General features: G+C 41.0%; 1 protein-coding gene across 1 annotated transcript in view; it reads left to right on the top strand.

The window, feature by feature from the left end:
- LOC124631962 (acid sphingomyelinase-like phosphodiesterase 3a) overlaps positions 1-11,135 on the top strand; it is a 47,775-nt gene extending 36,640 nt beyond the window's left edge. The window contains exons 4-10 of the mRNA XM_047166610.1: positions 694-847; positions 6,475-6,680; positions 7,052-7,218; positions 7,637-7,835; positions 9,812-9,921; positions 10,023-10,195; positions 10,452-11,135. Coding sequence (XP_047022566.1) covers positions 694-847; positions 6,475-6,680; positions 7,052-7,218; positions 7,637-7,835; positions 9,812-9,921; positions 10,023-10,195; positions 10,452-10,662 — 1,220 coding nt within the window. The 3' untranslated portion in view covers positions 10,663-11,135. The remainder of the gene's footprint in view (positions 1-693; positions 848-6,474; positions 6,681-7,051; positions 7,219-7,636; positions 7,836-9,811; positions 9,922-10,022; positions 10,196-10,451) is intronic.
- Positions 11,136-24,758: the final 13,623 nt, after the last annotated feature.

Here is a 24,758-nt window from a genome sequence, read left to right as displayed (position 1 = left end):
ATACACAGTAACTATAATGTACAAAATTACACAAAAAAAAAAGAACAAATAACACAAAATTATTACGTGTCTGGTTGATGAATGTCACTGTAGTGAGCATTATTTTCGAATGTAATTTTTCTGAAATATTTATTGGTGTCATATTTGATGAATGAGATTAATCAGGAAGAATAATTAATTTATCATGAATGTGAATGACGTGAATATTATTTTATTCGTCACCGTATTGCGAAATAAGCTCTGACGATGTCAAATGCGAAAACATCAATTTATTATTGATGTAAAATTTTGTATAAGTTACATGAAAGGCTTTAAATCGATTTTCAGTAATTCTGCTAATTAACATCAAAGAACAAAGCATTGCTCGTTTAATTATCTGGAGCAGAACAAAAGTATTGAAAATCCATATTAATACTAGCGAATCACAACTGCCAGAAAAGACGCATAGCAGGGGATCTCCAATATCGGTTACAACAGGATCATAGTCACTAATCAAAAAAGGAGTCACCTTAAACTCTCCCTTATTTTTAACCAGACAGAAATAAGACAAACATTCTTGGTAATCGTAACTTCTTAAAAGCTTTCCTATTATATATTCTCTTCCTTAAAATCAATAACATAATTGTAACTTCCTTAAAGCTGCTCTTAAGTTCCACTTGCCTATCATCTTTTTCACCCAATTTTCTCCACCAGGCTGTCGACACAACAGAGGGAACAGCGAGCACAGTCACCGCAACGGCAGACATCGAGACCACACGTGCGATAGCTCGTGGCCTCTGATACAGAGTGCCGCCGCCCTCATGGCGGAGAGGCACCCTGATACCTTGGAGTTCGTGCTTTGGACTGGGTATGTATTAATAAGAGAAGAATGTTTTTTAAATTATAAAGTCAAAGTTGTAGCGCGGACCTTGTCTATTGCCCCTCCGCGCCCCTCTAGATTAAGACGCGCGCCGGCTCGCTACCGAAATAATTAAAAGTGGAACAGCCGCGCAGCTTTTGCGGCGCGCGCGGAGCACCGATAGTGCACGAGCAACCGCGAAGCACGACGCATGCGCTCCGGTTGTTGACGGACGCCCGCGTCGCTCGCGTGCCGGTGCTTAAGCTCCCTAATATATATTGTATTGTGTTTTTGTGTACGGATTATACTATTTTACCACCAATCGTTTTTTTCAATAAAAACTCGGAACGAAGCCCAACTATACGTGGCGCCCAACGTGGGGCCGTTTTCGAGTACAAACTTCACTGGAAAAAAAACAAAATCAGTGACAGTGACGTTCGAACGAGTTCTGGATTTTTTATTGGAAATTTGTTACAAAATACCATGGTGCTTACGCGTTCACGTACGAATAGTGCTTCGCGCTTAACACAGCAGCCAGCAGAACCGTACCCCGCGCCTACTGGGCAGCTGGACGGTGCGACGCCGTCTAATACGGAGGGAGGTGCGTTTTTCGTCGACGTGAGATCGGCAACGCCACCGCTGGCAGGACGCCCTGCGTCCGCCGGCGCCCCGGCCTCTTCACCACCGCCGCTGTACGGGCGTGAGCTGCATGGCTACTGCGCTATGCTACAGCACGGGCATGCTCCGCCCGTCGCCTCACCGCAACAACCTATGCCAACACCCGTGGTCATGACGGACCACCAATTGCTATCCTTGCTACAAGCGTTACGGTCGCAGCCTGCACAAGGCGCGCCGCTCCCATCTGTAAGTGCAAACTTGTCAAATTGCTCGGCGAGATACAATGGGTCCGGTGATGTACGTGCCTTTACCGACGCCGTGCAGATTTACAAGGACTGTGTTGGTGTTAGTGACGAGATTGCACTAAGAGGCCTGCCAATGCTGCTGACTGATTTTGCAGCTACCTGGTGGCAAGGAGTTCGTCACTCAGTCGCGACTTGGCAGGAAGCCATTCTGTTACTTCAGCAGACTTTTGGTCCACGACTTCCGCCTCACAGAGTCTACAGAGAGATCTTTAGTCGAGAGCAAGCTGAGGAGCGCACGGACGTTTTCGTGTGCAGAGTAAGAGCACTTATTGCTCAATTACCGCCGCGCACCCTACCTGAAAACCCAGTACAACTGGATATGGTGTACGGGCTCCTTAATAGAAGAATACGCGAGCGAGTAGCGAGAAACTCTTTCTCCACGTTTTCCGAGCTACTACAGCACGCCCGGTCAGTGGAGGATGTGCTCGAGGAAGTGCGCGCTCCTGCACCTGCGAGAAGGGCACAACCTGCGACAGCCGCCCCGATGCCTCCACTCGTCCACCCGTCGACGTCTTCATATACTCCTGCGACCAGAACTGTGGACCAAGCCCCTCAAGTCAGGGTCAGACCGAGGTGCTCATTTTGTAAAATGTTCGGCCACCTAAAGGAAGAGTGCCGTAAATTATTAAATAAAAGTAATCCCGCGCAGGAGCCAGTTAAGAACGAACCAGCTGCAGTTGCACAACCGGAGCTGCGCCCTTCCCTAACATGTTTCGGATGCGGTGCGCCCGGTGTTACGAGGTCAAACTGCAGCGTGTGCAAGGAAAGACGTTCTGCGCCGTCGACATCTACATTTCAGTCGTTGTCGGCGTGTAATACTGTATTTAAACCGCGTGTGCGTCCCCTATTAAATATAGAAGTGTTTGGTGCTAACGGTACCGCTTTATTAGACACTGGTGCGAAACAATCCGTTGCCAGTGAAAGTTTAGCTAAACATATGCGGGCCAATGGCCAATTGTTTCAAAGTGTAGAAACGGAACTTAAATTCGCGGATGGAACGCTGCGCGTTCAAATCGTAGAAGTAGCCTCAACCATTGTAAAGGTGCGGGGAGTGGCAATTGACACACTCTTCATGGTCCTGCCTGGCGCAACTGAGTCATTGTTAGGAATGAATTTTATACAGGACGCTGGCATGGTACTCGATTTTGCTAAGAATCGGTTCACTTTACGCGATGTAGGCTCATGCGATTTACAATGTGAATGCGAGGATCGTGTGGTAACTAGTTCTGCGATGGGTCTCCGCGAGTCCGAGGGCGTTCTTCTGTCATCAGCGGATAGGTCGAAATTGGCTGCACTGCTAGAAAAGAACAGCGATGTCTTCAGTGCAGGGGGAGGGCCGACGCCCTTTGCCCTACACAGGATCGATACAGGTAACGCCGCGCCTATTTCTACGCCGCCTTATCGTATGAATCCGGCAAAGAAGGAAATTATTAAGGCCGAAATTGATAAGATGTTGGAACTCGAAGTCATTGAGGAAGCCGAGTCAGAATGGACTTCCCCGATTGTCCTGGTTCCTAAGAAGAATGGTGAAATAAGATTTTGCGTTGATTACAGGAAGTTAAATGCGGTGACACGTACAGATAAATACCCGCTGCCCCTGATCGATGACATTCTGTTTTCCACAAAGAGTAATTGTGTGATGTCCACCATAGATTTAAAATCAGGCTACTGGCAGGTTGAAGTGGCCCCGGAAGACAGACATAAGACGGCGTTCGTTTCCCCTTTCGGAACGTTTCAATTTAAACGCATGCCGTTCGGATTAAAGAATGCACCTTCAACATTTCAGCGATTGATGGATCGTTTTCGTACTGGATTGAAGGATGTGACTGTCGTGGCTTATTTAGACGATATTCTGGTTATCTCAGCAGACCTGGATGCGCATCTGCAAGATTTACACCAGGTATTTGATCGTCTACGTCAATTTAATCTCCAGGCAAATAGATAAAAATGCGTATTTGCTCGAGAGAGAGTAGCCTACCTTGGACACGTCATTACCGCTAAAGGAATCGAACCCGATCCAAAGAAGGTACAAGCCGTGGTGGATATGGCCCCACCGACTAATTTGAAACAACTTAAAACGTTTTTACAAACTTGTTCATGGTTTCGCAAATTTATTAGTCAGTTCTCTGAAATTGCGCAACCCTTGACCGACCTCACCAAGAAGAATAAACCTTGGAAATGGACTGAAGAGGAAGACTATGCCTACAACGAGCTCAAGCGAAGACTTACCACTAGTCCCATCCTGCGACAGCCAGACTTTGACCAGCCATTTATTCTACGCACAGATGCCAGTGCTTATGCACTAGGTGCAGTGTTAATGCAGGGTCCGGATCCAAAGTCTGAGAAGCCTATTGAGTATGCCAGTAGACTGTTAACGTCAGCAGAGCAAAATTACTCCACAACGGAGCGGGAAGCTTTAGCTGTGGTATGGGCTCTAGAAAAGTTTCGGGGTTACCTGGAAGGCGCCGAAGTTCGCGTCGCCACCGATCATCAGCCACTGAAGTGGTTGCTGTCACTGAAGACACCAAGTGGCCGCTTAGCTCGATGGGCCCTGAAAATTCAATCTTATAACCTGGACATAGAATATACTCCAGGTAAGGTCAACGTAGTCGCTGACACTCTTAGCCGTCCGGTATGCCAGGCATCAGAGGTCGATGTCAATACCTGTGATCTGTGTCCCATCTCAGTAGACTTACCTCACAAAAGCTCCGAAGAGTTGCGAGTAGCTCAGCTCGAAGATCCTGGAATCAAGAAAATACTCACGGATTTCGAAGAGAACGATGCATACAACAGATGGACGGATCGTGGGTACTATCTTTCACAAGGTGTTTTGTTCCGCTTCGATCCGGATGGTGAATCCGAAGAGCCCCAGCTGGTGGTGCCCGAGTCGATGCGCGAGGAGATCATGAAAGAACTCCATGACGCTCCCACAGCTGGACATTTGGGCTTGGAACGCACCCTTAAGAAGATTAAGGAACGGTTTTACTTCCCTAATATGCGTCAATACGTAGCAAGGTATCTTAAGGCTTGTGATCTATGCCAGAAATTTAAGGCAACCAATTTTAAACCGGCCGGCCTACTGCAAACGCCTGTCCCGCAACAGCGATTTGAAGTTCTCGCTATGGATCTGTTTGGACCTCTTCCTGAGGGTAGTAAGGGCGAGAAATGGATCTTTCTGATCGAGGATACTGCGAGCAGATGGGTGGAGTTGTTCCCGTTAGCCGTAGCCAACGCAGAAAGTTGCGCTAAAATATTAATTGAAGAAGTTTTCCTAAGATATGGTTTTCCCCGTCGGGTGATCTCCGACAATGGTACCCAATTTGTCTCGGCCGTAATGCAGAAGGCTATGTACGTTCTCGGAGTGAATCAGAATCTGACGCCAATTTACCATCCCCAGGCCAATCCCGCAGAGAGGAAAAATCGGGAAATGAAAGAGATGCTGGCTATCTTAATAGACCCAGAACATCGACGTTGGCCTGAGGCATTGCCAGCTGTTCGATTCGCGTTGAATACAGCACCTAATCAGGGTACTGGTCATACAGCTGCCTTTCTAACATTCGCACGCCAGTTTAGGTCCCCGGTGGACGTAGCCCACGACTTAAGGACGGTCATAGACCAAGAGAATTATGTGCCTCAAATTACGCCGTATCTCAAAGAATTTGCAAGTCGCTTGCAAGAAGTGAAGTGGCGAATCGAGCGACAGCAGGACATCCGTAAGGAAGCTGCGGATAAAAGCCGTAGACCCGGACCCGATTATCGTGAGGGTGACCTCGTCCTCGTGGATAGCCATCGCCTTAGTCAGGCCGAAAAAGGCTGTACTAGTAAGTTCGCACCGCGTCGCGAAGGCCCGTTTCGTATAGTGAAAATAGTATCTCCAACCACGTACGAAATCGTGGACAAGAATAATAAACCTCGCGGCAAGTGCCATGCCAGCCTCCTGTCACCTTACATAGGTGAATCTGATCTGGCTCAAGTTAGGAGTAGGGGTAGACCAAAAAAGTCGGTTCCCAAGCCAGCTCCACAAGTTTCCGCTGACTTGGAGGGGGAGAATGTAGCGCGGACCTTGTCTATTGCCCCTCCGCGCCCCTCTAGATTAAGACGCGCGCCGGCTCGCTACCGAAATAATTAAAAGTGGAACAGCCGCGCAGCTTTTGCGGCGCGCGCGGAGCACCGATAGTGCACGAGCAACCGCGAAGCACGACGCATGCGCTCCGGTTGTTGACGGACGCCCGCGTCGCTCGCGTGCCGGTGCTTAAGCTCCCTAATATATATTGTATTGTGTTTTTGTGTACGGATTATACTATTTTACCACCAATCGTTTTTTTCAATAAAAACTCGGAACGAAGCCCAACTATAAAGTCAGAAGTTTTTGTTTCAGAGAGAAGTTTACAGATTTATGAAGAGTTAGACACTAGTTTACCTTTCCCAGGTGAATCTCTTGGAAAGAATCCGCAAGAATATAATACCCTATTCCAGCAAGTGCTAGAGACCATTACCTGAATTTTCATGTTTATGTTGGTCGACTTTATATTTTCGCAATAAATAAACATTATGTGGACCGTGTTTGGAAAACAAATGTAACAGTGTTTCAGTTCCAACAGTATCTTGAAAACTATTCTTCAAAGAATACCTTAGTCAATTATGAGATAGTAAAGAGCCAGCGAGTGAAATGTTAAGAACTCAACAGAGCTACATAGTCTATTTTGTCACCAGGGACATCCTCTCGTCTTCAATGGAGCACCTCAGCGAGGATATAAAGCTGGAAGCCGTGAGGAACGTCACAGACATTCTGAGCAGGACATTCAGCAGTCAGTTTGTATTCCCAGCACTGGGACACAACGATCCTGTACCTTCTAAGAGACTGGTCGACATGTGGATGCAGTGGTTGCCCACGGAGGCACTACAGACTTTTGAAACTAGTAAGTTGGAATGAAATAAAACCATGGTAAACAAAATTGCGGAGGTGCCATAATGCAATAAGAAACGAACGCGATTCAATACGGGTGTGCGAAAAACTAGAGGTAGGAACGTTAGGTACTGTCTGCGCCCTTATACGCCTTCTTTGGACCCGACTATTCATTATATTCTTATTTTTTCGTAATACCAAAACTTGTTGACAGATAACCCAAAGAACCCAAACCCCTCGTTATTTCATTTGTAACTGATCATTTAGGTCGTACCTTTTTGAAAAAAGCGCCTGACCTATCTGCATTATGGCGTCTCCACTGATCCTTCCTTAATCCGTGTTTTTTTTTTCTAAATCAGATGCTAATCAGAAGCCTGCTTCCAGGTGGATATTACACAATAGAGCAGTCCCACAGTAGGTTGAGGATCGTGGTACTGAACAGCGTGTTATGGTCTGGTGGAGCCGCCAGGACTGACGGTCCCCACAGGAGCAGACAGCAATGGGAGTGGTTGGAACAGGTCCTCAGTAAAGCTAGGAGAAGAAATGAAATGGTAAGGCTATGTATAAAACTAAGTATATTTGGCCCCGTTTTACTGGTCACCGATATAGTGTCAGTTAGTAATCTCATAGTTAATGCTATCTGCCAGATAATAGCTGTTTATAATATCTGCGAGATATTGCTATTTGAGACTTATGAAACCTATATAAGCTAATTCTAAAAATATTTCTATGTAATCCAAAGACCGTAATTATATTTTTGTAAAATGTCGGATCACTGTATTTGATTTCATGTTGACTTTTAATTAAGTATCCAGTATAACGTCTAACCGTCTAATTATAAAGAAAACGAAGCCTTTTGATGTAGTAAAACATTTTTAATAATTGACTTATGATCTTCAAAGTCAGATCATGATCCCTTAAACATAGACCGTAGCACGCACGCAATAAGACTCAAAATTTGTTGTCAAGGTCTACCTAGTAGCTCATGCTGGACCAGGAGTGGAAGAACGGCATAATGCCGGCAGTTCTTCGGCAGCTGGTGGTGGGGAACTGACTCCTACTGCCAACGCGAGGCTGGTGCATGTCATCAGAGCGTTCAGCGATGTGATCGCTGGGCAGTTCTATGGTCACCGACACGCTGATACTTTCAGACTTATTTATAGTGAAGGTGAGTTTTTTTTTAATATAATTATTTATAAGGTCAAGATCACGATCAGAACTGCTGTACTTAATCACTGGAGTGTAATTAAAATTATAAAAAGTAATTAGGTATTGTCTTTGGTGGTGGCCTAGTGGGCAAAGAACCAACCTCTCGAGTATGAGGGCGCGGGTTCGATTCCAGGTCAGGCAAGTACCAATGCAACTTTTCTAAGTTTGTATGTACTTTCTAAGTATATCTTAGACAGCAATGACTGTGTTTCGGATGGCACGTTAAACTGTAGGTCCCGGCTGTCAGTGAACATCCTTGGCAGTCGTTACGGGTAGTCAGAAGCCAGTAAGTCTGACACCAGTCTAACCAAGGGGTATCGGGTTGCCCGGGTAACTGGTTTGAGGAGGTCAGATAGGCAGTTGCTTCTTGTAAAACACTGGCACTCAGCTGAATCCGGTTAGACTGGAAGCCGACCCCAACATAGTTGGGAGAAAGGCTCGGAGGATGAATTAGGTATTGTCTCTCTTCTATGTTTCTTCAAAATTGGGTTATTGCAAAAAATTCTTCTTTTGCAAAGTTCACAAATTGATCTCAAATACATAGAACACCTTACCTTTCCATTAGAATTCTAACGTTGAAACTGCCACCTCACAATCCAACTAGAGCCTCACCCAGCAATGGGACTATAACCCAAGTATTATTTATTATTTTAAGACCGCGGCCCATCTTCCTGGCATAAGGTACGTGATGTGGTTAACGGTACAGAAATGGCTGCCCTCGCTTCCCTTAAGTATCGTAAAACGCTACTAAGGGTGTATGAGGATTGATAGCAGTATTTACCCCGTGTGTTAATAAAAACAAACTATTATTACAAGTTCGTTAGCTTAGTGTGATATTTGTGGCGCGTATTGTCCTCTAGAGGGTCGTCTTCTTTAGTCGGTTTTGTGTATGAGGATATTATTGTTGTCCGTGGTCATCGTTATTTTTAGTATCTTGTAAGTTTGTTTTAATTTTACCCGATGAAATCTATACTTATGTTATAAAAGTGATGAGTTTGTCCCTTCATAGGTATCACTACCCAGATTTGAAAATCTATAAATAGGCTAATCTTTTTATACGTTTGTGGGGAGTAGCTCCCACGGGCGCGAGCAAAACCACTGGCGGCAGTTTCCATGTTACTAATCCTCAAAACATTTAGCAGAAGTCTTTTGTCATTGTAATATTCACCCCTATCTCAGCCTTCTATCCCAGTATTGTTGCGTACTTTTCTCGGCTTTATTTTGTATTTCCTTTTGACCTTTTTCGTAGCATTTCCTTCACTCCTACACACCACATGCACAAACCGTGACAAATGATCTCTTCTCGGTCACTGGCGACGGAATCAGGGTTATTTTTGCCTTTTTCCATTGTGCTAAATATAATATATTATTTTACATGAAAAACAAACAATAAATTGGACGTCTTTCTTGCAATTTGAAACAAAAGTGTCAATTATTTATTTATAGCTTTCATGAAGTAATGATGCTCTTATACAATAACCCTTTGACAAATAAAAAGTAGGTAAAATATCATTTCCTTGAGTAACCAGTCCGACGGTTTGTATTACAATAGATGTGAATAATAAAATCTGGGCATTCCTTTGTGTCGTAAAAAATATTATGATGTTATTTATCTGTTTCGTATCTGCTAGAAGCGTTTCATAACCTTTTCTTGCTGGTTGAAGAATTTAGGGCATCGACTCCATTTTTGAAGGTTCTTTGTTGTTAAGTGAACTGTACATTGTAAGATTAGTTACGTCTCATGAACATTGTAAAGAGTACACGTGCATAAGTTGACTGTTATTAAACTGAAAAGAACCATATTTTATGTAATTTGCAATACCTTCATATTGATTATTTAGCTCATTGGTGTGATCCTACACTATATTATAGCTAAAATCTAACCCTGACTTTGATAATTAATTAAAATCTGATGAAGGAAATTATTGTCCTCAGGGCGACCAGTGTCTTGGGCGTTGTTGGCTCCATCAGTCACTCCCAGAGGCGCTGGCAGCACTTCAAATCCGGGACTAAGACTTTATAAATTCGACTCTAATACCGGAAAGGTAAGGTTCAATATTATCTATATAATATTTTTTACTACATAAAATTCTTTTAAAAATACATATAAAGACACATACAATTGACTTGATTAATTTTATTTTAGGTTTTGGATTACACACAGTATTACTTAGATGTAAATAACATTAGAGGGGAGGCCCACTGGGCGATAGAGTACAACCTAACTCAATACTATGGACTGAGAGAAGTGAGCCCGGCTTCACTCGACGCTTTGGCGGAGAGGATACGCAATCATCATGACAGGAGTGTGTTTGCTAAGTAAGTAACATCTTATTTATCTTAGAGTTATTTTCTAATTTGTTTATTATAAGGGGAAGTGTAAATAAACCTACTACATCGTTAATGATACATTCCTACCCAACCTCTGGCACACTACATACGACTTACTATGTGTACCTCTGGGTGCAGAGGATAGTAATACAGAAAACGGGCAAAGAAGTTTACGCCACTAATTAAACTAATTTCAATTCCAAAAAAAGAAAAGCCTACTCAAATCTTATACTCTATTATCCAGGTACTTAACAGCACTCCGCGTCCGTCATGCAGCAGACGTAGCAGAGTGCGACTCAGCGTGCGTACACGTCCACTTCTGTGCGATAACCCGCGCCGACTACCACGAGTTTCGCGCCTGCGTCCGCAACCCGGCGTCGGCGCTAGCGTCGCGCGCCGCGCACAACTCCGCCGCCATCTTACTATACGCCATCTTGATTTTACTAAAGTCGTAATATTGTGACGCGTACAAGCTTCTGTGTTTCCCAAATGGCCTTTTGTCTGCAGTAGTGTCAATGTTTAATTTTAAATTCCTTAAACCTACAGTAACAGATATAAATTGTAAATAATGTTTAATCATTGTCTCTTATTAATTTATCTCACAAACATTAGTTCGAGTAAAAATATTTATGACAAACTTCTCATTAATCATAACAGTCATTTTCCTTAATCATTTTACTTTGAAAGTGACAAGATTAATTGGAAAACTTAGGTGGAGGTTATCATTATTTGTTTCACCTGAAATCATTGTTTTCTGATCATTGTAAAATACATTAATGAACGCTTTAATTTTAAAGTAAAATGGATTATAAATCATAATTATTGAGTGTAATTAGAAATTGTTTATTGTGATCTTCGTCGCTAATTTGATTGTGATAATTAACATTTTTGTATATAATGATAAGTGAACTGAATCAGTGTAAGTAAATGAAATTAAAACATTTGAAGAAATCTTTGGATTTTATTTATCACCTTGCTCTTGCAAAAAAATATTAGCTATAAGTGTAAAAGTAACTAGGATTTTCTGTCTGTTGCACCTTCTTTCACCAAAAACTACTGAACAATTTAAATGGAATTAATCTCTGTTACCAGTAACCACTATCAATGGTTTGCTTTCCATGTTCTTCCAATAGTTCTTGAATTTTTTTGGGCTCAGGAAAAATAGTATCAATAGGCATAATATCCATCAGATACTTTTAAATACCTAGGTACACGAAATTTCATAAGTGCGAGTAAAACATTTATTTCTTAAAATAACCAAACAAAAGAGGCACACTTAATAAATAATTAAACACGCTACAGTTCTTCCTAAAACAAAAAATAACGTAAGCACGTTTTCTATAAAGCATTTCGCGAACTCACTCTTTCAATTTCTTAACAAGACTCTCAAAGGGCTCTTAACATAAGTTCCCGCGATTTTCTCTCAAACTGCACTTAGAAACGATTAAATACCAGTTACTGAGAATCTCAGCATCATTAGCTATTTCATTTCACTTGAAATCCAGTAATATCAGGCTAGGTTATGTTTTAGGGAAATTGTGAGAAGTGGTTTTAGAACTACCCGTTTAAAACTTAGCTTATATGATATTGAGGTAAAAGCAATCCTTTCAGCTGTTTAGGCTTGAAGGAGTCACAGAAATATTTATACATACACAATCTCACTTACCTAATCAAAATGGCTAGACTTTATTCTGGCTACCTGTAACAATTAATATGTTTAAGTGTGAGTAGCCTATGTCTATAACATTTAGACTAAACTGACCTAGTCACAAATACTAGCAAAACTTTGCCTAATCTTTCAGAAAAAATAAAACCCAGCATTATGTTACAGCAAAAGAATAAAACCGAAAAGTCATCCAATAACTAGAAATGAAAGTAAAACAAGCGAACCCATTGTTATAAACGAGCCTTCAAAATTATTCGCAATCCTATAAATATCTACATTATTGAGCCAAATATCCCACCAATAACCGATCTTAACATTCACATGTAGTATCATGAATATATAAAGGCCGTCCTAGTATTACTAATCTTTAGGGGTGGCCTTAAAAAGACCCAGAAAAATGGGTCATCTCTACCTTTCCTTGAAAGCATTAACATCCAGTATTACCTGACCCCTCATTTGATGAACATTCTACTGTAATAGAGCTCAGCATATTCTGGTCGAAAATACGTAGTTTATGCCGTATGAATACGTCCCGTTGTACAAAAGGGTGAAGTTCGGTAGAAAAAAATGGTAAAATGGTAGTAAGCGGTTATGTGTGAAGCGTATGAAAGGGAGGCGTTAGTACGTAGCTCTATTGTCGTGGTGACTGACATTTGACGTGTATGGTATAACTATGGGAATGTGAAGGTAATATGAAGATCCTAAGTTATTTTAATGAACTTGCTGATGTAGGTAGTCAATGCTTTCTTAAAATATGAACTAATGTATGTATGTATATAAAACCTTTCAAACTCAAACTCATTTATTTTCATTTTCAATAGGACTTAAAACTCTTTCGAAACATCAAGCTAGTTGCACGGTTCTAAGTTCCAAGTTTTTCTCATTTAGAAGAACCGGCAAGAAACTCCATTGACACTCTTTTCAAAACAGGATGTGTTTCTTATGTAATATATTGCATCAAAACTTAATTCTTGTGTTGATAGTTATTGCGCTCCAGAAGGGCACTAATTTTCTAAATAAAAAATTAAGCGTGATGCCATTTTAAAAATTAATTTAGTTTTTTTAAATGTTTGCATTCATAAACATTCTGCGTCCGTTAAAAAAAATACAGACGGTATTAACTTTTACATCTACAGAGGATTACAAAGCAGAATTTAATAACATTTATTTACTTGCTTTATTAAACATTATTGTTCAAAGATAAAGATAAAACACAATAGCTTCACAATAATTTTCTATAATTATATGATACCGCTTCAGCTTGTTCTCAGTTTAATTAAGGCACATAAATAAGTTCAGGAATTCATTAAGAATTTTATTACTGTTCTTTATGTCTTAGAAAAGTAGCTTTATTAAGCGAATAATGAAAACAAATACGTGGTTTAATGAGATATTAATAACCATTGATTAAAATTATACGCCGTAGTTATACCTAGCTCTGTTTTCAAATTATCTGATTCACCTTGCGTCGAACAGAGCTTTCACACTGGCACATTTTCCGCTGGATTTTTCCACGTCTGCGATTTTTTGAAGGGGCAAAATTTTTTTTTTATTGACAGTTATCAATTGATTGCTGTTGTAGATACACACACGACACACAAAATATGAAGCGGGTGGTTGTGCTCGTGACCTTTTGCCAGTGGTTTCAACCGGTTGCTGAGAAACTTACATCCCGCAGTTGGTTAAATTCTATGTAATTGTAGCGTTTAGCTATACCTATTACTGCCAAGATTCATCTTAATCCGTTCTGTCGTTTGCGCGTAATGAAATAACAAACATACATATAAAATATACCCAAACTTTTGCTTTTATTCTGAATGACCCAAAAAAGTGTCCTTAGCTTTGATAATTCAATTCCTTACCAAATTAATGAGATCCAGGCCCCAAGACGCGGTTAGACCTTGAATTGTACGTGCAATTAAATTAGGTGCCTAATGATCTAAGAAAAGGGGCCTTTGTTAGGGTCTAGCGATTTTCTGACCTTGTTAAGGAAAAGGTCGTAAAGCAATGTATTTATCACAATGAGAATAAGGCTGTTTATATATATATAATGGTTCACACAAAGAGCGATAGGAAAAATCCACATATTAGAAAAAAAATGATTAAAACAAATGGTTTGACTTTGCCAAAAACTTCCTCCTATCTTCACTAGATAGGGAGATATTAATCACCTAGCATTGAAATCATATTATTTTATGTTTCTTATACATATAATCATATACTTTATTAAAAATATAACCTTAGGTAGTTATCACATTAATTTTCACTCAATGAAATGGTATCCGAGCACTTGCGTGGCGATTTGTGGACATCAATTTCGTAGGTGGTATTATATAATCTAGTAAGTACTAGTGTGCTTTTACTTCAAGTAGATATCTTTTACCATTTGGCTAAAAATAACAGGTATTTTGATCTAGATTAACCTACGGCTAACTTATACCACTCAACCCGCAATTCATCATCAGCCTATCGCAGTCCACTGCTGGACATAGGCCTCTCCAAGTGCACGCCACTGAGATCGATTTTCGGCTTCTCGCATCCAGCTCCTGCCAGCCGCCTTGCGCAAGTCATCACTCCACCGTGCCTGAGGACGTCCTACACTACGTTTGCCGAGGCGTGGTCTCCACTCCAGAACTCGTTTACCCCAACGGTTATCGGTTCTTCGGCTAATATGGCCAGCCCACTGCCACTTCAGCTTGCTGATTCGGTGGGCTATGTCGATGACCTTGGTTCTCTGACGGATTACCTCATTTCTGATGCGATCCCTCAGAGAAATGCCGAGCATAGCCCTTTCCATAGCCCGCTGAGCGACTTTAAACTTGTGAACCAGCCGCACCGACAGTGTCCACGTTTCGGCTCCGTAAGTCATGACAGGTAGGACGCACTGATTGAAGACTTTTGTCTTTAGGCACTGTGGGATCGACGATGTTAGGACTCGACGTAGCTTCCCAAATGCAGCCCAACCCAACTGAATTCTCCTATTCACCTCGTCCTCAAAGTTGTTTCTACCTAACTGCAATGTCTGCCCGAGGTAAACATATTTCCGAACAACTTCGAGAACGGCGCCGTGTATCGCTATCGGTTCCGGTAGAACATGTTCATTGAACATGACCTTGGTTTTGTCCAAGTTCATCCGTAGGCCGATGCGTAGAGAAGATTCAGCCAGGTCGTTCAGCATCTGTTGTAGGTCCTGCAGCGTTTCCGCCATGATGACGATATCGTCGGCAAATCGCAAGTGAGAGATGTGTTCGCCATTGATGTTGATGCCGCGTCCTTTCCAGTTCAGCGTCTTGAACATATCCTCCATTGCATTAGTGAACAATTTCGGGGAAATAACATCCCCTTGTCTCACTCCTCGATGCAACGGTATGGGCCTTGTTTGCTGATTCTGTACTTGGACGGACATTGTAGCGGCTTCGTAGAGACATCTCATCACTTGGATGTATCGCCAATCTACTTGACAACGCTGCAGGGACTCCAGAACAGACCAGATTTCAACCGAGTCAAAGGCCTTCTCATAGTCCACAAATGCTAGACACAGGGGCTGATTATACTCTTCGGTCTTCTGTATAATCTGCCGCACTGTGTGGATGTGGTCTATGGTGCCGTATCCGCTCCGAAACCCAGCCTGCTCCGGTGGTTGGAATTCGTCGAGTCTTCGCGCAAGTCGGTTCGTGATCACTCTTGAGAACAGCTTATAGACGTGGCTTAGGAGGGAAATGGGTCGATAGTTCTTCAACTGGGTTTTGTCTCCCTTTTTGAAGAACAGGACGACAACACTCCTACTCCACGCCTCTGGAGTTCTCCCTTCAAACAGGACGGCATTAAAAAGCTTCTGGAGCTCCCCCAGTACGGGCTTTCCTCCTGCTTTTAGTAGCTCTGTTGTAATGCCATCCTCGCCAGGGGCTTTTCCATTTTTGAGCTGTCTCAGAGCGATCTCGATTTCGCCACTGCTGACTTCTGGCAGGTCTTCGGTGAAATGGCGTGTTAATGTGGCTCTAGAATCCTCATTTCCGGGATCAGGTCGGGATGCATGCGATGCGTATAACCGGCCATAGAAATTTTCCACTTCCGAAAGGACTGCCGGCACCGAAGAAACGACTTCTCCGCTTGCTGTGGTCAGCTTCGTCAAGTGGCTTCTTCCAAGAGATTGTACGAACACCTTTGACCCCCGATTCAGCTCAATTGCTCTTTCAATGGCAAGAGTATTGGAGCACCGGAGGTCGCGTCGTACGTGCTTGTTGATCTCTTGGTTTAGAGCTCGCTTAGCTGACGAAGTGACAGGCGGGTTTTCACGTCGTTTCTTCATAAGTCCTAATGTCTCTTCCGAAAGCTTTGATTTCCTGCCCTTACGCTGCATGTTACAGAATCTCGAACCTTCCTCCCTGAGGATCCGAACCACATATTCGTGGTTCTGGTTAACGTCTGTTGTGGTTTCCACGGCGGCAAATCGGTTCTCCAAATGTGACTGGAACGTTTCAGATCCTGTCATGGTTTGGAGCAGTGTTGGTCGGAGCCTGGCCTTCATCAGACGGAAACGTTCGGCCTTGAAGTTGATATTCAGAGAGCCTCGGACAAGTCGGTGATCGCTCCCGGTATTAAACCTATTGATCACGGAGACGTCTCTGAATATGTGCTTCTTGTTCGTCATGATGAAGTCAATCTCATTTTTAGTCATAGTGTCGGGGCTTTGCCACGTCCACTTCCTTTGGGGCCGCTTTTTGAAAAAGGAGTTCATCAAAAAGAGCCCCTCGCGTTCGAGGAAGTTGACGAGCATTTGCCCCCTATGATTCCTGCTTCCAAATCCATGGGATCCTACTGCCGATTCGCCGCAAATCTGTACTCCCACTTTAGCGTTAAAGTCCCCCATGACAACGGTGTAATGGGTCTTTGTAGTGAAGTGGAGGGCCCTTGATATATCATCAAACATATCCTCCACTTCATCGTCTGAATGTGTCGAGGTCGGTGCGTACACTTGCACTACCTTGAGGCTATACCTATCGGTGAGCTTTATGATAAGGTACGCTACCCTGTTCGACACACTAGACACCTCCACAACGTTATCAGCTAGGGACTTATTAACCAGAAACCCAACGCCACCTTGGGATTGTTGGTCTCCCTCTCGGAAGTACATTAGGTGACCTGATTCGAGGGTTATGGTGTCCTCCCCCTCTCTTCGAACTTCACATAACCCTAATATGTGCCACCTAATCTTCCCAAGTTCCACTTCGAGTTGCGCCAGATGCGAGTCAAGCCGTAGCGTGCGGCCGTTGTACGTCGCAAGAGTCAGTTTAGTTTGGTGGCCTCCCGTAACCCGGAGATTCTTCGCACCCCCTGTCCCACCGTAACCACGGTCGCCACCGTGACCGGGAATAGCGGGACTGCCGGGAACTAGGGGCCGTGGCTTTTTTGTGCTGCTCATGAAGGTATTTAGCCTACTGCTATCACGCTGGCCAGACGGGTTGATAGAGGGTTTTTTTCCGAGTTTTCCTTCTCTCACACTGGTGTTCGGTGCATTCTTTACTCCATTAGTCGACTTCTACGACACCCACTGGAAGAAGGGGTAGCGACATACGTATTCTTAAGCCGTCGCTACACGGCTAAAGACCTCGGCTCACCTTTTAAAACAAATTCTATTAATAAATAAACCGGCCAAGTGCGAGTCGGACTCGCGCACCGAGGGTTCCGTACAAATGCTGTATAGATAAAAAGTGAGTTTCGCGCCAACCGTTCAGTTTAGAACAATCATAGTTATGGTAATTTCGTGAGAGTCAAAATAGTAAATATTTTTTATTTTATAATATAACTAAAATAGTAGGCCAGTACCTTGTAAAAGTTATTTTATTGAAGTTATTTATATACAACATTTTATAGTCATCATTCAGAAATCTGATTGAAAATAACTAATTATGTCTTAAAGGTGGGGCATATCTGACCCGCTTTGTAAAAAGTGGCGGACATGAATCAAAGTAGTTTTAAATCGTGGAGAATGGTATGACGTTTCTTTGAATATAAATATTTTATTAAAATTCCATGGAGACGAATGTCCAGGATCGTTTGAAAAATATAAAAGACAAGCAGTTTCAGAGGATTGTACAGGTTGCAATGCTAGTTTTTATTGTTAAAGACATTTCATAAAGAAGGAAGGTGCCAATCCGGATGACCAGGATCTGATGAGGATCTGGAAACCCTGAGAAATCGAGGGCAACTCTTGAATATTGTAGGCACGCATCGAGTCATAACCAGACATGTGAGTGTATTTTTGAGGGTACTGGTAAACAGTGAAGGTTTGGAGCTGATTTGATTATGGAGACTACAGAGAGTCAAGGGAACTCCCGAACGGTATGTTGCAACTACCACTTGTTTGGGCTTATGTTATTCGTATTGGCGAAGACTTTCCACAAAGATAGGTTTGACTGCCATTGTGGGATCGACAGCTAAGATCAGATATAGTTATGGGAACTCCTTTACAATTTATAACGTAACCTTGTGTTGGAGCATATTTTATTTTAGGTGATGAGAATTCACTACTAACTAGGGTTAAGGCAGCCATTGCAGGAATGGGATCTTTTATTTTTGAGGGATTAATCACCTAAAGAGCCCCTGTTTCAGGTTTTTTTCGAAACCGCCTGACGACTTGTAGCTGTCGAATCGTAACAACGACTTCTAGAGAGTAGGATTCGGGGCTGCTGGCTTTACGTTTCTAGAGCCTTGACAAAAGTGTAATTCTGTCCCTTTCTTTGTTTTATAAAGTCGGCATTATTTTATTTTGTAGCATTTTACAAACAAATCCAACTTCAAACATATAAAAAAGCAACAAGAAAACAAAAGCAAGAAAGAAATTAAAAAGATGTTAGGTGCATCGGTTTAGAAGTCGGTGTCTAGAGGATGCATCTATATTTATTTAACCACCGAGATCTAGACCGATGCATATAAACAGTTTTCTTGTTGTTTTAGAAGTTGTTTTTTTTTTTGTAAAAAGTTTTTATTTTTAACTTTTGTGAAAAGTTCTCGTCAATACGAATAATATAAGCCCAAACACGACGTAACTAAAACATACCGAGTTCTCTCGACTTTCTCACGTCTCCATCATCAGATAAGCTCTAAACCTTCACTGTTTGATAGTATCACCAGACATACATCTGAGAATCAAGTTTTAATCCTATGCATGCCTACAATTTCTCAGGATTTCCATCATCAGATCCTGACCTGATGACAATGGAAATAAACGGCGAGTATACTCTTTCACTACAAAGAAATGATTTCTCAAATCCGTCAAACTTGGTCGTTTAAATTCCCCATTGAAATGAGGAAAATATTTGATGTTTACACCTGATTTTCTCTAGATTCCCATGGTTCACATTGATGCGACTAATGCCATAGTAAATCAGAGCCTTTATCATTATACTGTGCTATATTTCGTTCGTATCCGCCGTGGGTATGGTTTTCATACTAAGGTGCCCAATGACCTTTGAATGATTTAAAATTTTTCACAGTTTAGAGGCCATTATATTTAAGAAGTGTTTGATATGAATTTCACTTTTTATTCAAAACTTTAATATCTCTACGCGTTCATGTGAAAAAGGGTAGGTAGTAAGTTTATAATTATTAAAAAAATATTTTATGTCATGTAAGCAAAAATAATATTTTAATATATTATGTAACTTCAAATTTATCATTTTCGCAATTTTTCCTTTATCTGTACTATATAACGTTGCTTCGTGCCGAATTTTGAGATTCTGAGTTCACGAGAAGTACCTTGTAGGTTTTGATTCCCTAGCGTGTGACGGAAATTCGTCTAAGGTGTCGGTAAAACTGCTGTATCTTTTGATCGCGTTAACTTAGAAGTTTGATTTTTTCATTGCTTAAAGGGACAATAGACCTAGGTATTTGGTATAAATTTCAATTTGGTACCTTTATTCGTTCGTGAGAAATAAGGTAGTAAGTTTCATTTTATTAACATATTTTTATTATATTATATAACAAAAAAAATGAGATTTTCGCAATTTTTCCTATATTTGCATTATATAACAATGCTTCATGCCAAATTTCAAGATTCTGAGTTTACGGGAAGTACCCTGTAGGTTTTGATTCCTTTGCGAGTGTCGAGAATTTGTTGAAAATATCGACATAATCGGTTGTATCTTTTGATTGGCTTGGCTTAGAAGCTTGATATTTTCACAGCCTAAAGGGACAATAGACCCGAGTATTTCATGTGAATTTCAGCTTGATACGTCCACGCGTTCTTAAGATAAAGGGTCTTGACAGACAGACAGACAGACAGACAGACAGACAGACAGACAGACAGACAGACAGACAGACAGACGGACAACAAAGTGATCCTATAAGGGTTCCGTTTTTTCCTTTCGAGGTACGGAACCCTAAAAACAGCTCATGAAACCTAACAAAACGACATTTTCCGATCCAGTATTTTTAACCAAATCTTGCCCAAACTTAACAAAAGCAACCAACTTAAAAGTATACAAAATGTAATTCAGAAATTTTCCAACGATATTTTCCGAAGCTTTCTCCTTAAAACGTCCCCTTAAGAATTCCACTTGGGAATTATTTTTTTTTACATTATTGTCGTACAGATGTAAACGGTAGGCGGGAAAAGGAAAAGATAAAAAACGCTAAAGATGTGGGGATTAAGCGTTCGTTAAATTCTCTGTTCCAGATCCAGATGGTAATAGTAAGATTGCTGATTAAGAACGGCTGTCAAGTTTATTTCCTTATTGTCTTTTTTTCAGTTTCCTATTTGGCAGATTTTTTTGCGGCATCAAGGCTAAACATATTGTCTACTGTACTGTGTACACAGAATATTGTATTCGGTTTATTAATGAAAGTCCAACATCGTTTTTCAAAATTGATGTTGATTTGCATGTTTGAAAATGTCTAACTCGCATAATGTTATGATAGATATATGTATCAGTATGTACCATATTCTACATTTCGAAAAACCTAAACCGTATACAGACAAAACAATAAAGCATATCACAACTTATTAATGTTAACACAGTATTACAAAAGAGATGCCACTAAGGACAAAGTAAGAGGATAATGTTGCGATATTAACGCTCATATTTTAATCCACAGCAAACTGAACACTCCACATTCTTCAACCATAAAATTGAGTCTAAAACATCCACACGGCATTCATGCTGCTCAAAATTCTTTTCGAAGACTGTTGAAATAAAGCTCAGATTTACACTATCATAACTTTGAGGATGTCTAAAATAACTTGCAGTAGAATGCAGCTCCCGCTAGATCTTCCATTGTGTAGCAATGACCTCTAAAGGTCTTTGACGATATTTCATGTTCCGAGGCATTTTCATCGGAGCTATCAGCGAAGCTATTTGAGCTATCTTTTTATGTTTTATTTTAGTCGTTAAGTTCGACCTAGAATGTGTCTTGAATTTTTAGGTTGAAACGTCTTGGTTGTGTCAGTTTCAAGACGTTGTTGCATGTTGCCTTCAATTATGTAATGTACGTTAAACAAAATGAGCTTGGATTTTTGTAGAGAGTTTAAAAGTAACAATTAGCCTAGTTCTAAAACACATTAAACCAATTCATAGGTCACATGTGATTTCTTACGAAACCAAAATATACATAAATGCTAAATCTTCAATACGTGCGACGCCAACTATGTATGCATGCCTTTCAAAGTCCCACATTAGCATCTTTAAAAAAAACAATACATGCACGCCGATCGAAGTTAAAAAATTCAGGCAACACAGAAATCCTTCTCACCCGAAGTGTTCGAGGCTTCAGCTTAAAGTCGAAATTACCTTGGCAGGCCCAAAAGCGTGCTTCATTTGTTTACTTTTCCAGTCACGGGGCAAGACCGCAGTGGTCGGACATAAAATCAAATTAGCCCACTAATAAACCAAAAGCAATCCGCTTTTACCAGCCAATTTAACATGGCCGAATTGTGGTGCACGCTCGCACTAACTTTTTTAGCGCAGTAGAATGGATAACTGAACACGTGCCGGTATTTTTTACATTTAGATGGCAGTTTTGTAAGTTTTGCTGTGTCGTGCGAGATGCGAAGAGGTGTGTCTTCTTTTTGGGCGCATATATTTTTTGGCAATGGATACGGTAGGCTACGGTTTTGCTGAAGCGCTGCGGGTCAGCGGGGAGAGATGGGGAGTGCTGTATTGTCTCGCTTTGAAAAATTCTAGTGGGTGAGATAGTAATCTGACAAAGGTTAACCAAAAGGATTTGTAATTAAATGCTTCGTTTGCCATGAAACTAGTGTGCTCGACATATAGCTCAAAGAATGAAGAGTAGTGGCAATAGACTGACAATATCTAACATAGTACCCTGGTTATGTCTAACAATGGGCATCTGTTATCTCTTCTTCCCACAAAGTTAATACCTACATGCCATTTTTAAACCTTACTAAAAAAATGCAATAAACCGTATGTCAAAGTAGTCTTAAAATAAACAAAATATTTATATGAATGAATATTATATTGAAAAAAAAAAACTGCATAAAATAAAACATCGTATCTCACCGTAAAACTTTCATCGAAATCGAATGATTTACTTGATTATCGCAAAATGTAATATGCAAATACGGATACCGCGTATTTTACACAAACTGTAGTCAAAAGGGAAGTAAAAATTTACAAAAAATATACGAGTATATAGAAAAAATATCGGGTGGTGTACCGGTCACGCTCGCATTTCCTGGCTGCGGTATTTTACCTTTTTTGTAACAAACATTTTATTCGCTGGAATGAGGAGTTTTTTGTGAAAACTATACGGGTAACACTATAGGTATTTATTGCTTTACCTTGTTTTGCACAACATTTGTTATTGGCTACGTTATGCAGGAAAATGTTGGCAAGAAAACTAAGTTGTGAATTGTACCATGTGGCTAGTGACTACCTAGTTGTTAAAATTTATGCAAAACGATTTATTTTGTCAATTAACAAGGCAAAAGAAAGTAAATGGTTTAGGTTTTTTTTCTTTTATAACCAGAGGTTGTTTTGTGCACATAGACAACTATAACCGGATAACGTCTATCATAAATGAGATTTGAGACAATTAGTATTTTTATAAACATTTTAAACAAATGAAGAAAGCGTGTGCTGCTTTTGCTTGGATAGGATACATTTCAGCTCAGTATCTGGACCCAAAGCTTAAGGCAGAAACTAGTTTTTTTATCAGGGTGTGTTGGTCTTGCAGATTAAGGAACAGTCTAAGCCCTCAATAAAGTATATAAGGAAGACTTTATCAGGACCAAATACTTGAAATCCAAGAAGCAGGAATTACTTGACAAAAAGCCGACGACATTTTACCTGTAAATAATCTAACTGCCTAACCTGCCAAAAGCAATAAAAACAAACTTTCAAAATATTCAAATTACATTCGGTAAAGTAAAACGATCCGTCCTCAGTTACGTCAGTTTCCCTTAATATTATATAAACCATGGATTGTGGCACTAAAGTATTCCCATAGCGGCCGATACCAGCCTTCACTACCCATGTCACCCGACTTCACCCGGGAATTCGTATTGTAATAATAACTTGGATATTGAGATAACTTACAACTGAATTGGCGAATTTCCCCTGTCGCCCATTTTTTTGTTTTCTGATATTAGTTGTGACGTAACTTAATGAATGTTTAGTTTGGGACTTGTTATTTTAATTAACGCTGTTGTCTTTGGCCCTTACTTATTAATAATCATAAGATTGCGACGCGCCGTCAGTTAAAGTCACGTACTATTTTGCTCATCAAAGTTTATTTCATTAATTGTGTCTAAAGTTAATGTTTGTGGTGGATTTGTGCAACAATTTACTCTAATAAGTGCTTGCCATCGAATTGGACAGTGGGTGAGCCATTATAAAGTGTAAATCAATAAAAAATCCATAAAATCAACTTACAAATAAAACACAAACACCGTCATTAAGTGATTATCCTGCGCGACTCGCAAATACGCGTAAGCGACACGATTTGCACGGCTGTTACGACGTTTTGGACGCGAACTCCAGCATTCACTGATAACGGACGGAGTGGACTTGTGAACTTGTGAATGTTTTTAACTTGCAATAATTAAGTTATTGTAACTGTACCGAAGTTTTTGGTGGTCTTTGGCTGTCTGTTATTATAATTTTACGCATAATTTGTTCAACGGTCTAATCTACAGCATATTGAAATGACGACTACACCGTCGTGGGCATATTGTACTAATGAAGACACGGAGAATTATGAGCAGTTTATCAACTGCATTCGATGCAATAAATCGTATCATTTCCATTGCTTGTCAATACCGGAAATTCCCAATGACTCGGATATTTATCGTCAGTGGAAGTGCCCGGGTTGTATGATATTAATTTCAAAAACGGTTACGAAAGATAGTACTCCTATGCGTAATATTTCCACTACGCGGGGCAATAAGAGACAGGCGTTAAACTCGCCACCTGCATCGACTGCTCTGACCGCTGATGACGTCCGTTCCATCGTTCAGGAAGTCATTAAGACTGAGTTCGCTACGTTACTTCAACAAATAAATAACACAATAGTTTCGACGATTAACAGGGAGCTGGAACCAATAAACAAAGATGTAGATGAACTGAAAACGTCGCTTACATTTCACACGAAAGAATTTGACGAGTTTCAGTCTGATCATGTTAAGGCTATGAGCTGCATTACCGGTCTGGAGGACGAGAATCGTCAGTTAAAAAATACTGTAGCAGAATTAAATTACAGATTAAATTATCTAGAGCAACATGCACGGTCAAACAACTTAGAGATACAGTGCTTGACTGAAAGTACAAAAGAGAACTTGTACACCGTTGTTAAACAACTCGGCTCTGCAGTCGGATACGAACTGAAGGATGTCGATATACTGCATGCCACTCGTATCGCTAAGCTGAA

Source organism: Helicoverpa zea, chromosome 7 (genome assembly GCF_022581195.2).
Source record: "Helicoverpa zea isolate HzStark_Cry1AcR chromosome 7, ilHelZeax1.1, whole genome shotgun sequence".
NCBI lineage: Eukaryota > Metazoa > Arthropoda > Insecta > Lepidoptera > Noctuidae > Helicoverpa > Helicoverpa zea.
Note: the sequence above shows the minus strand (reverse complement) of the source record. Positions and strands in the feature narration are given on the sequence as shown.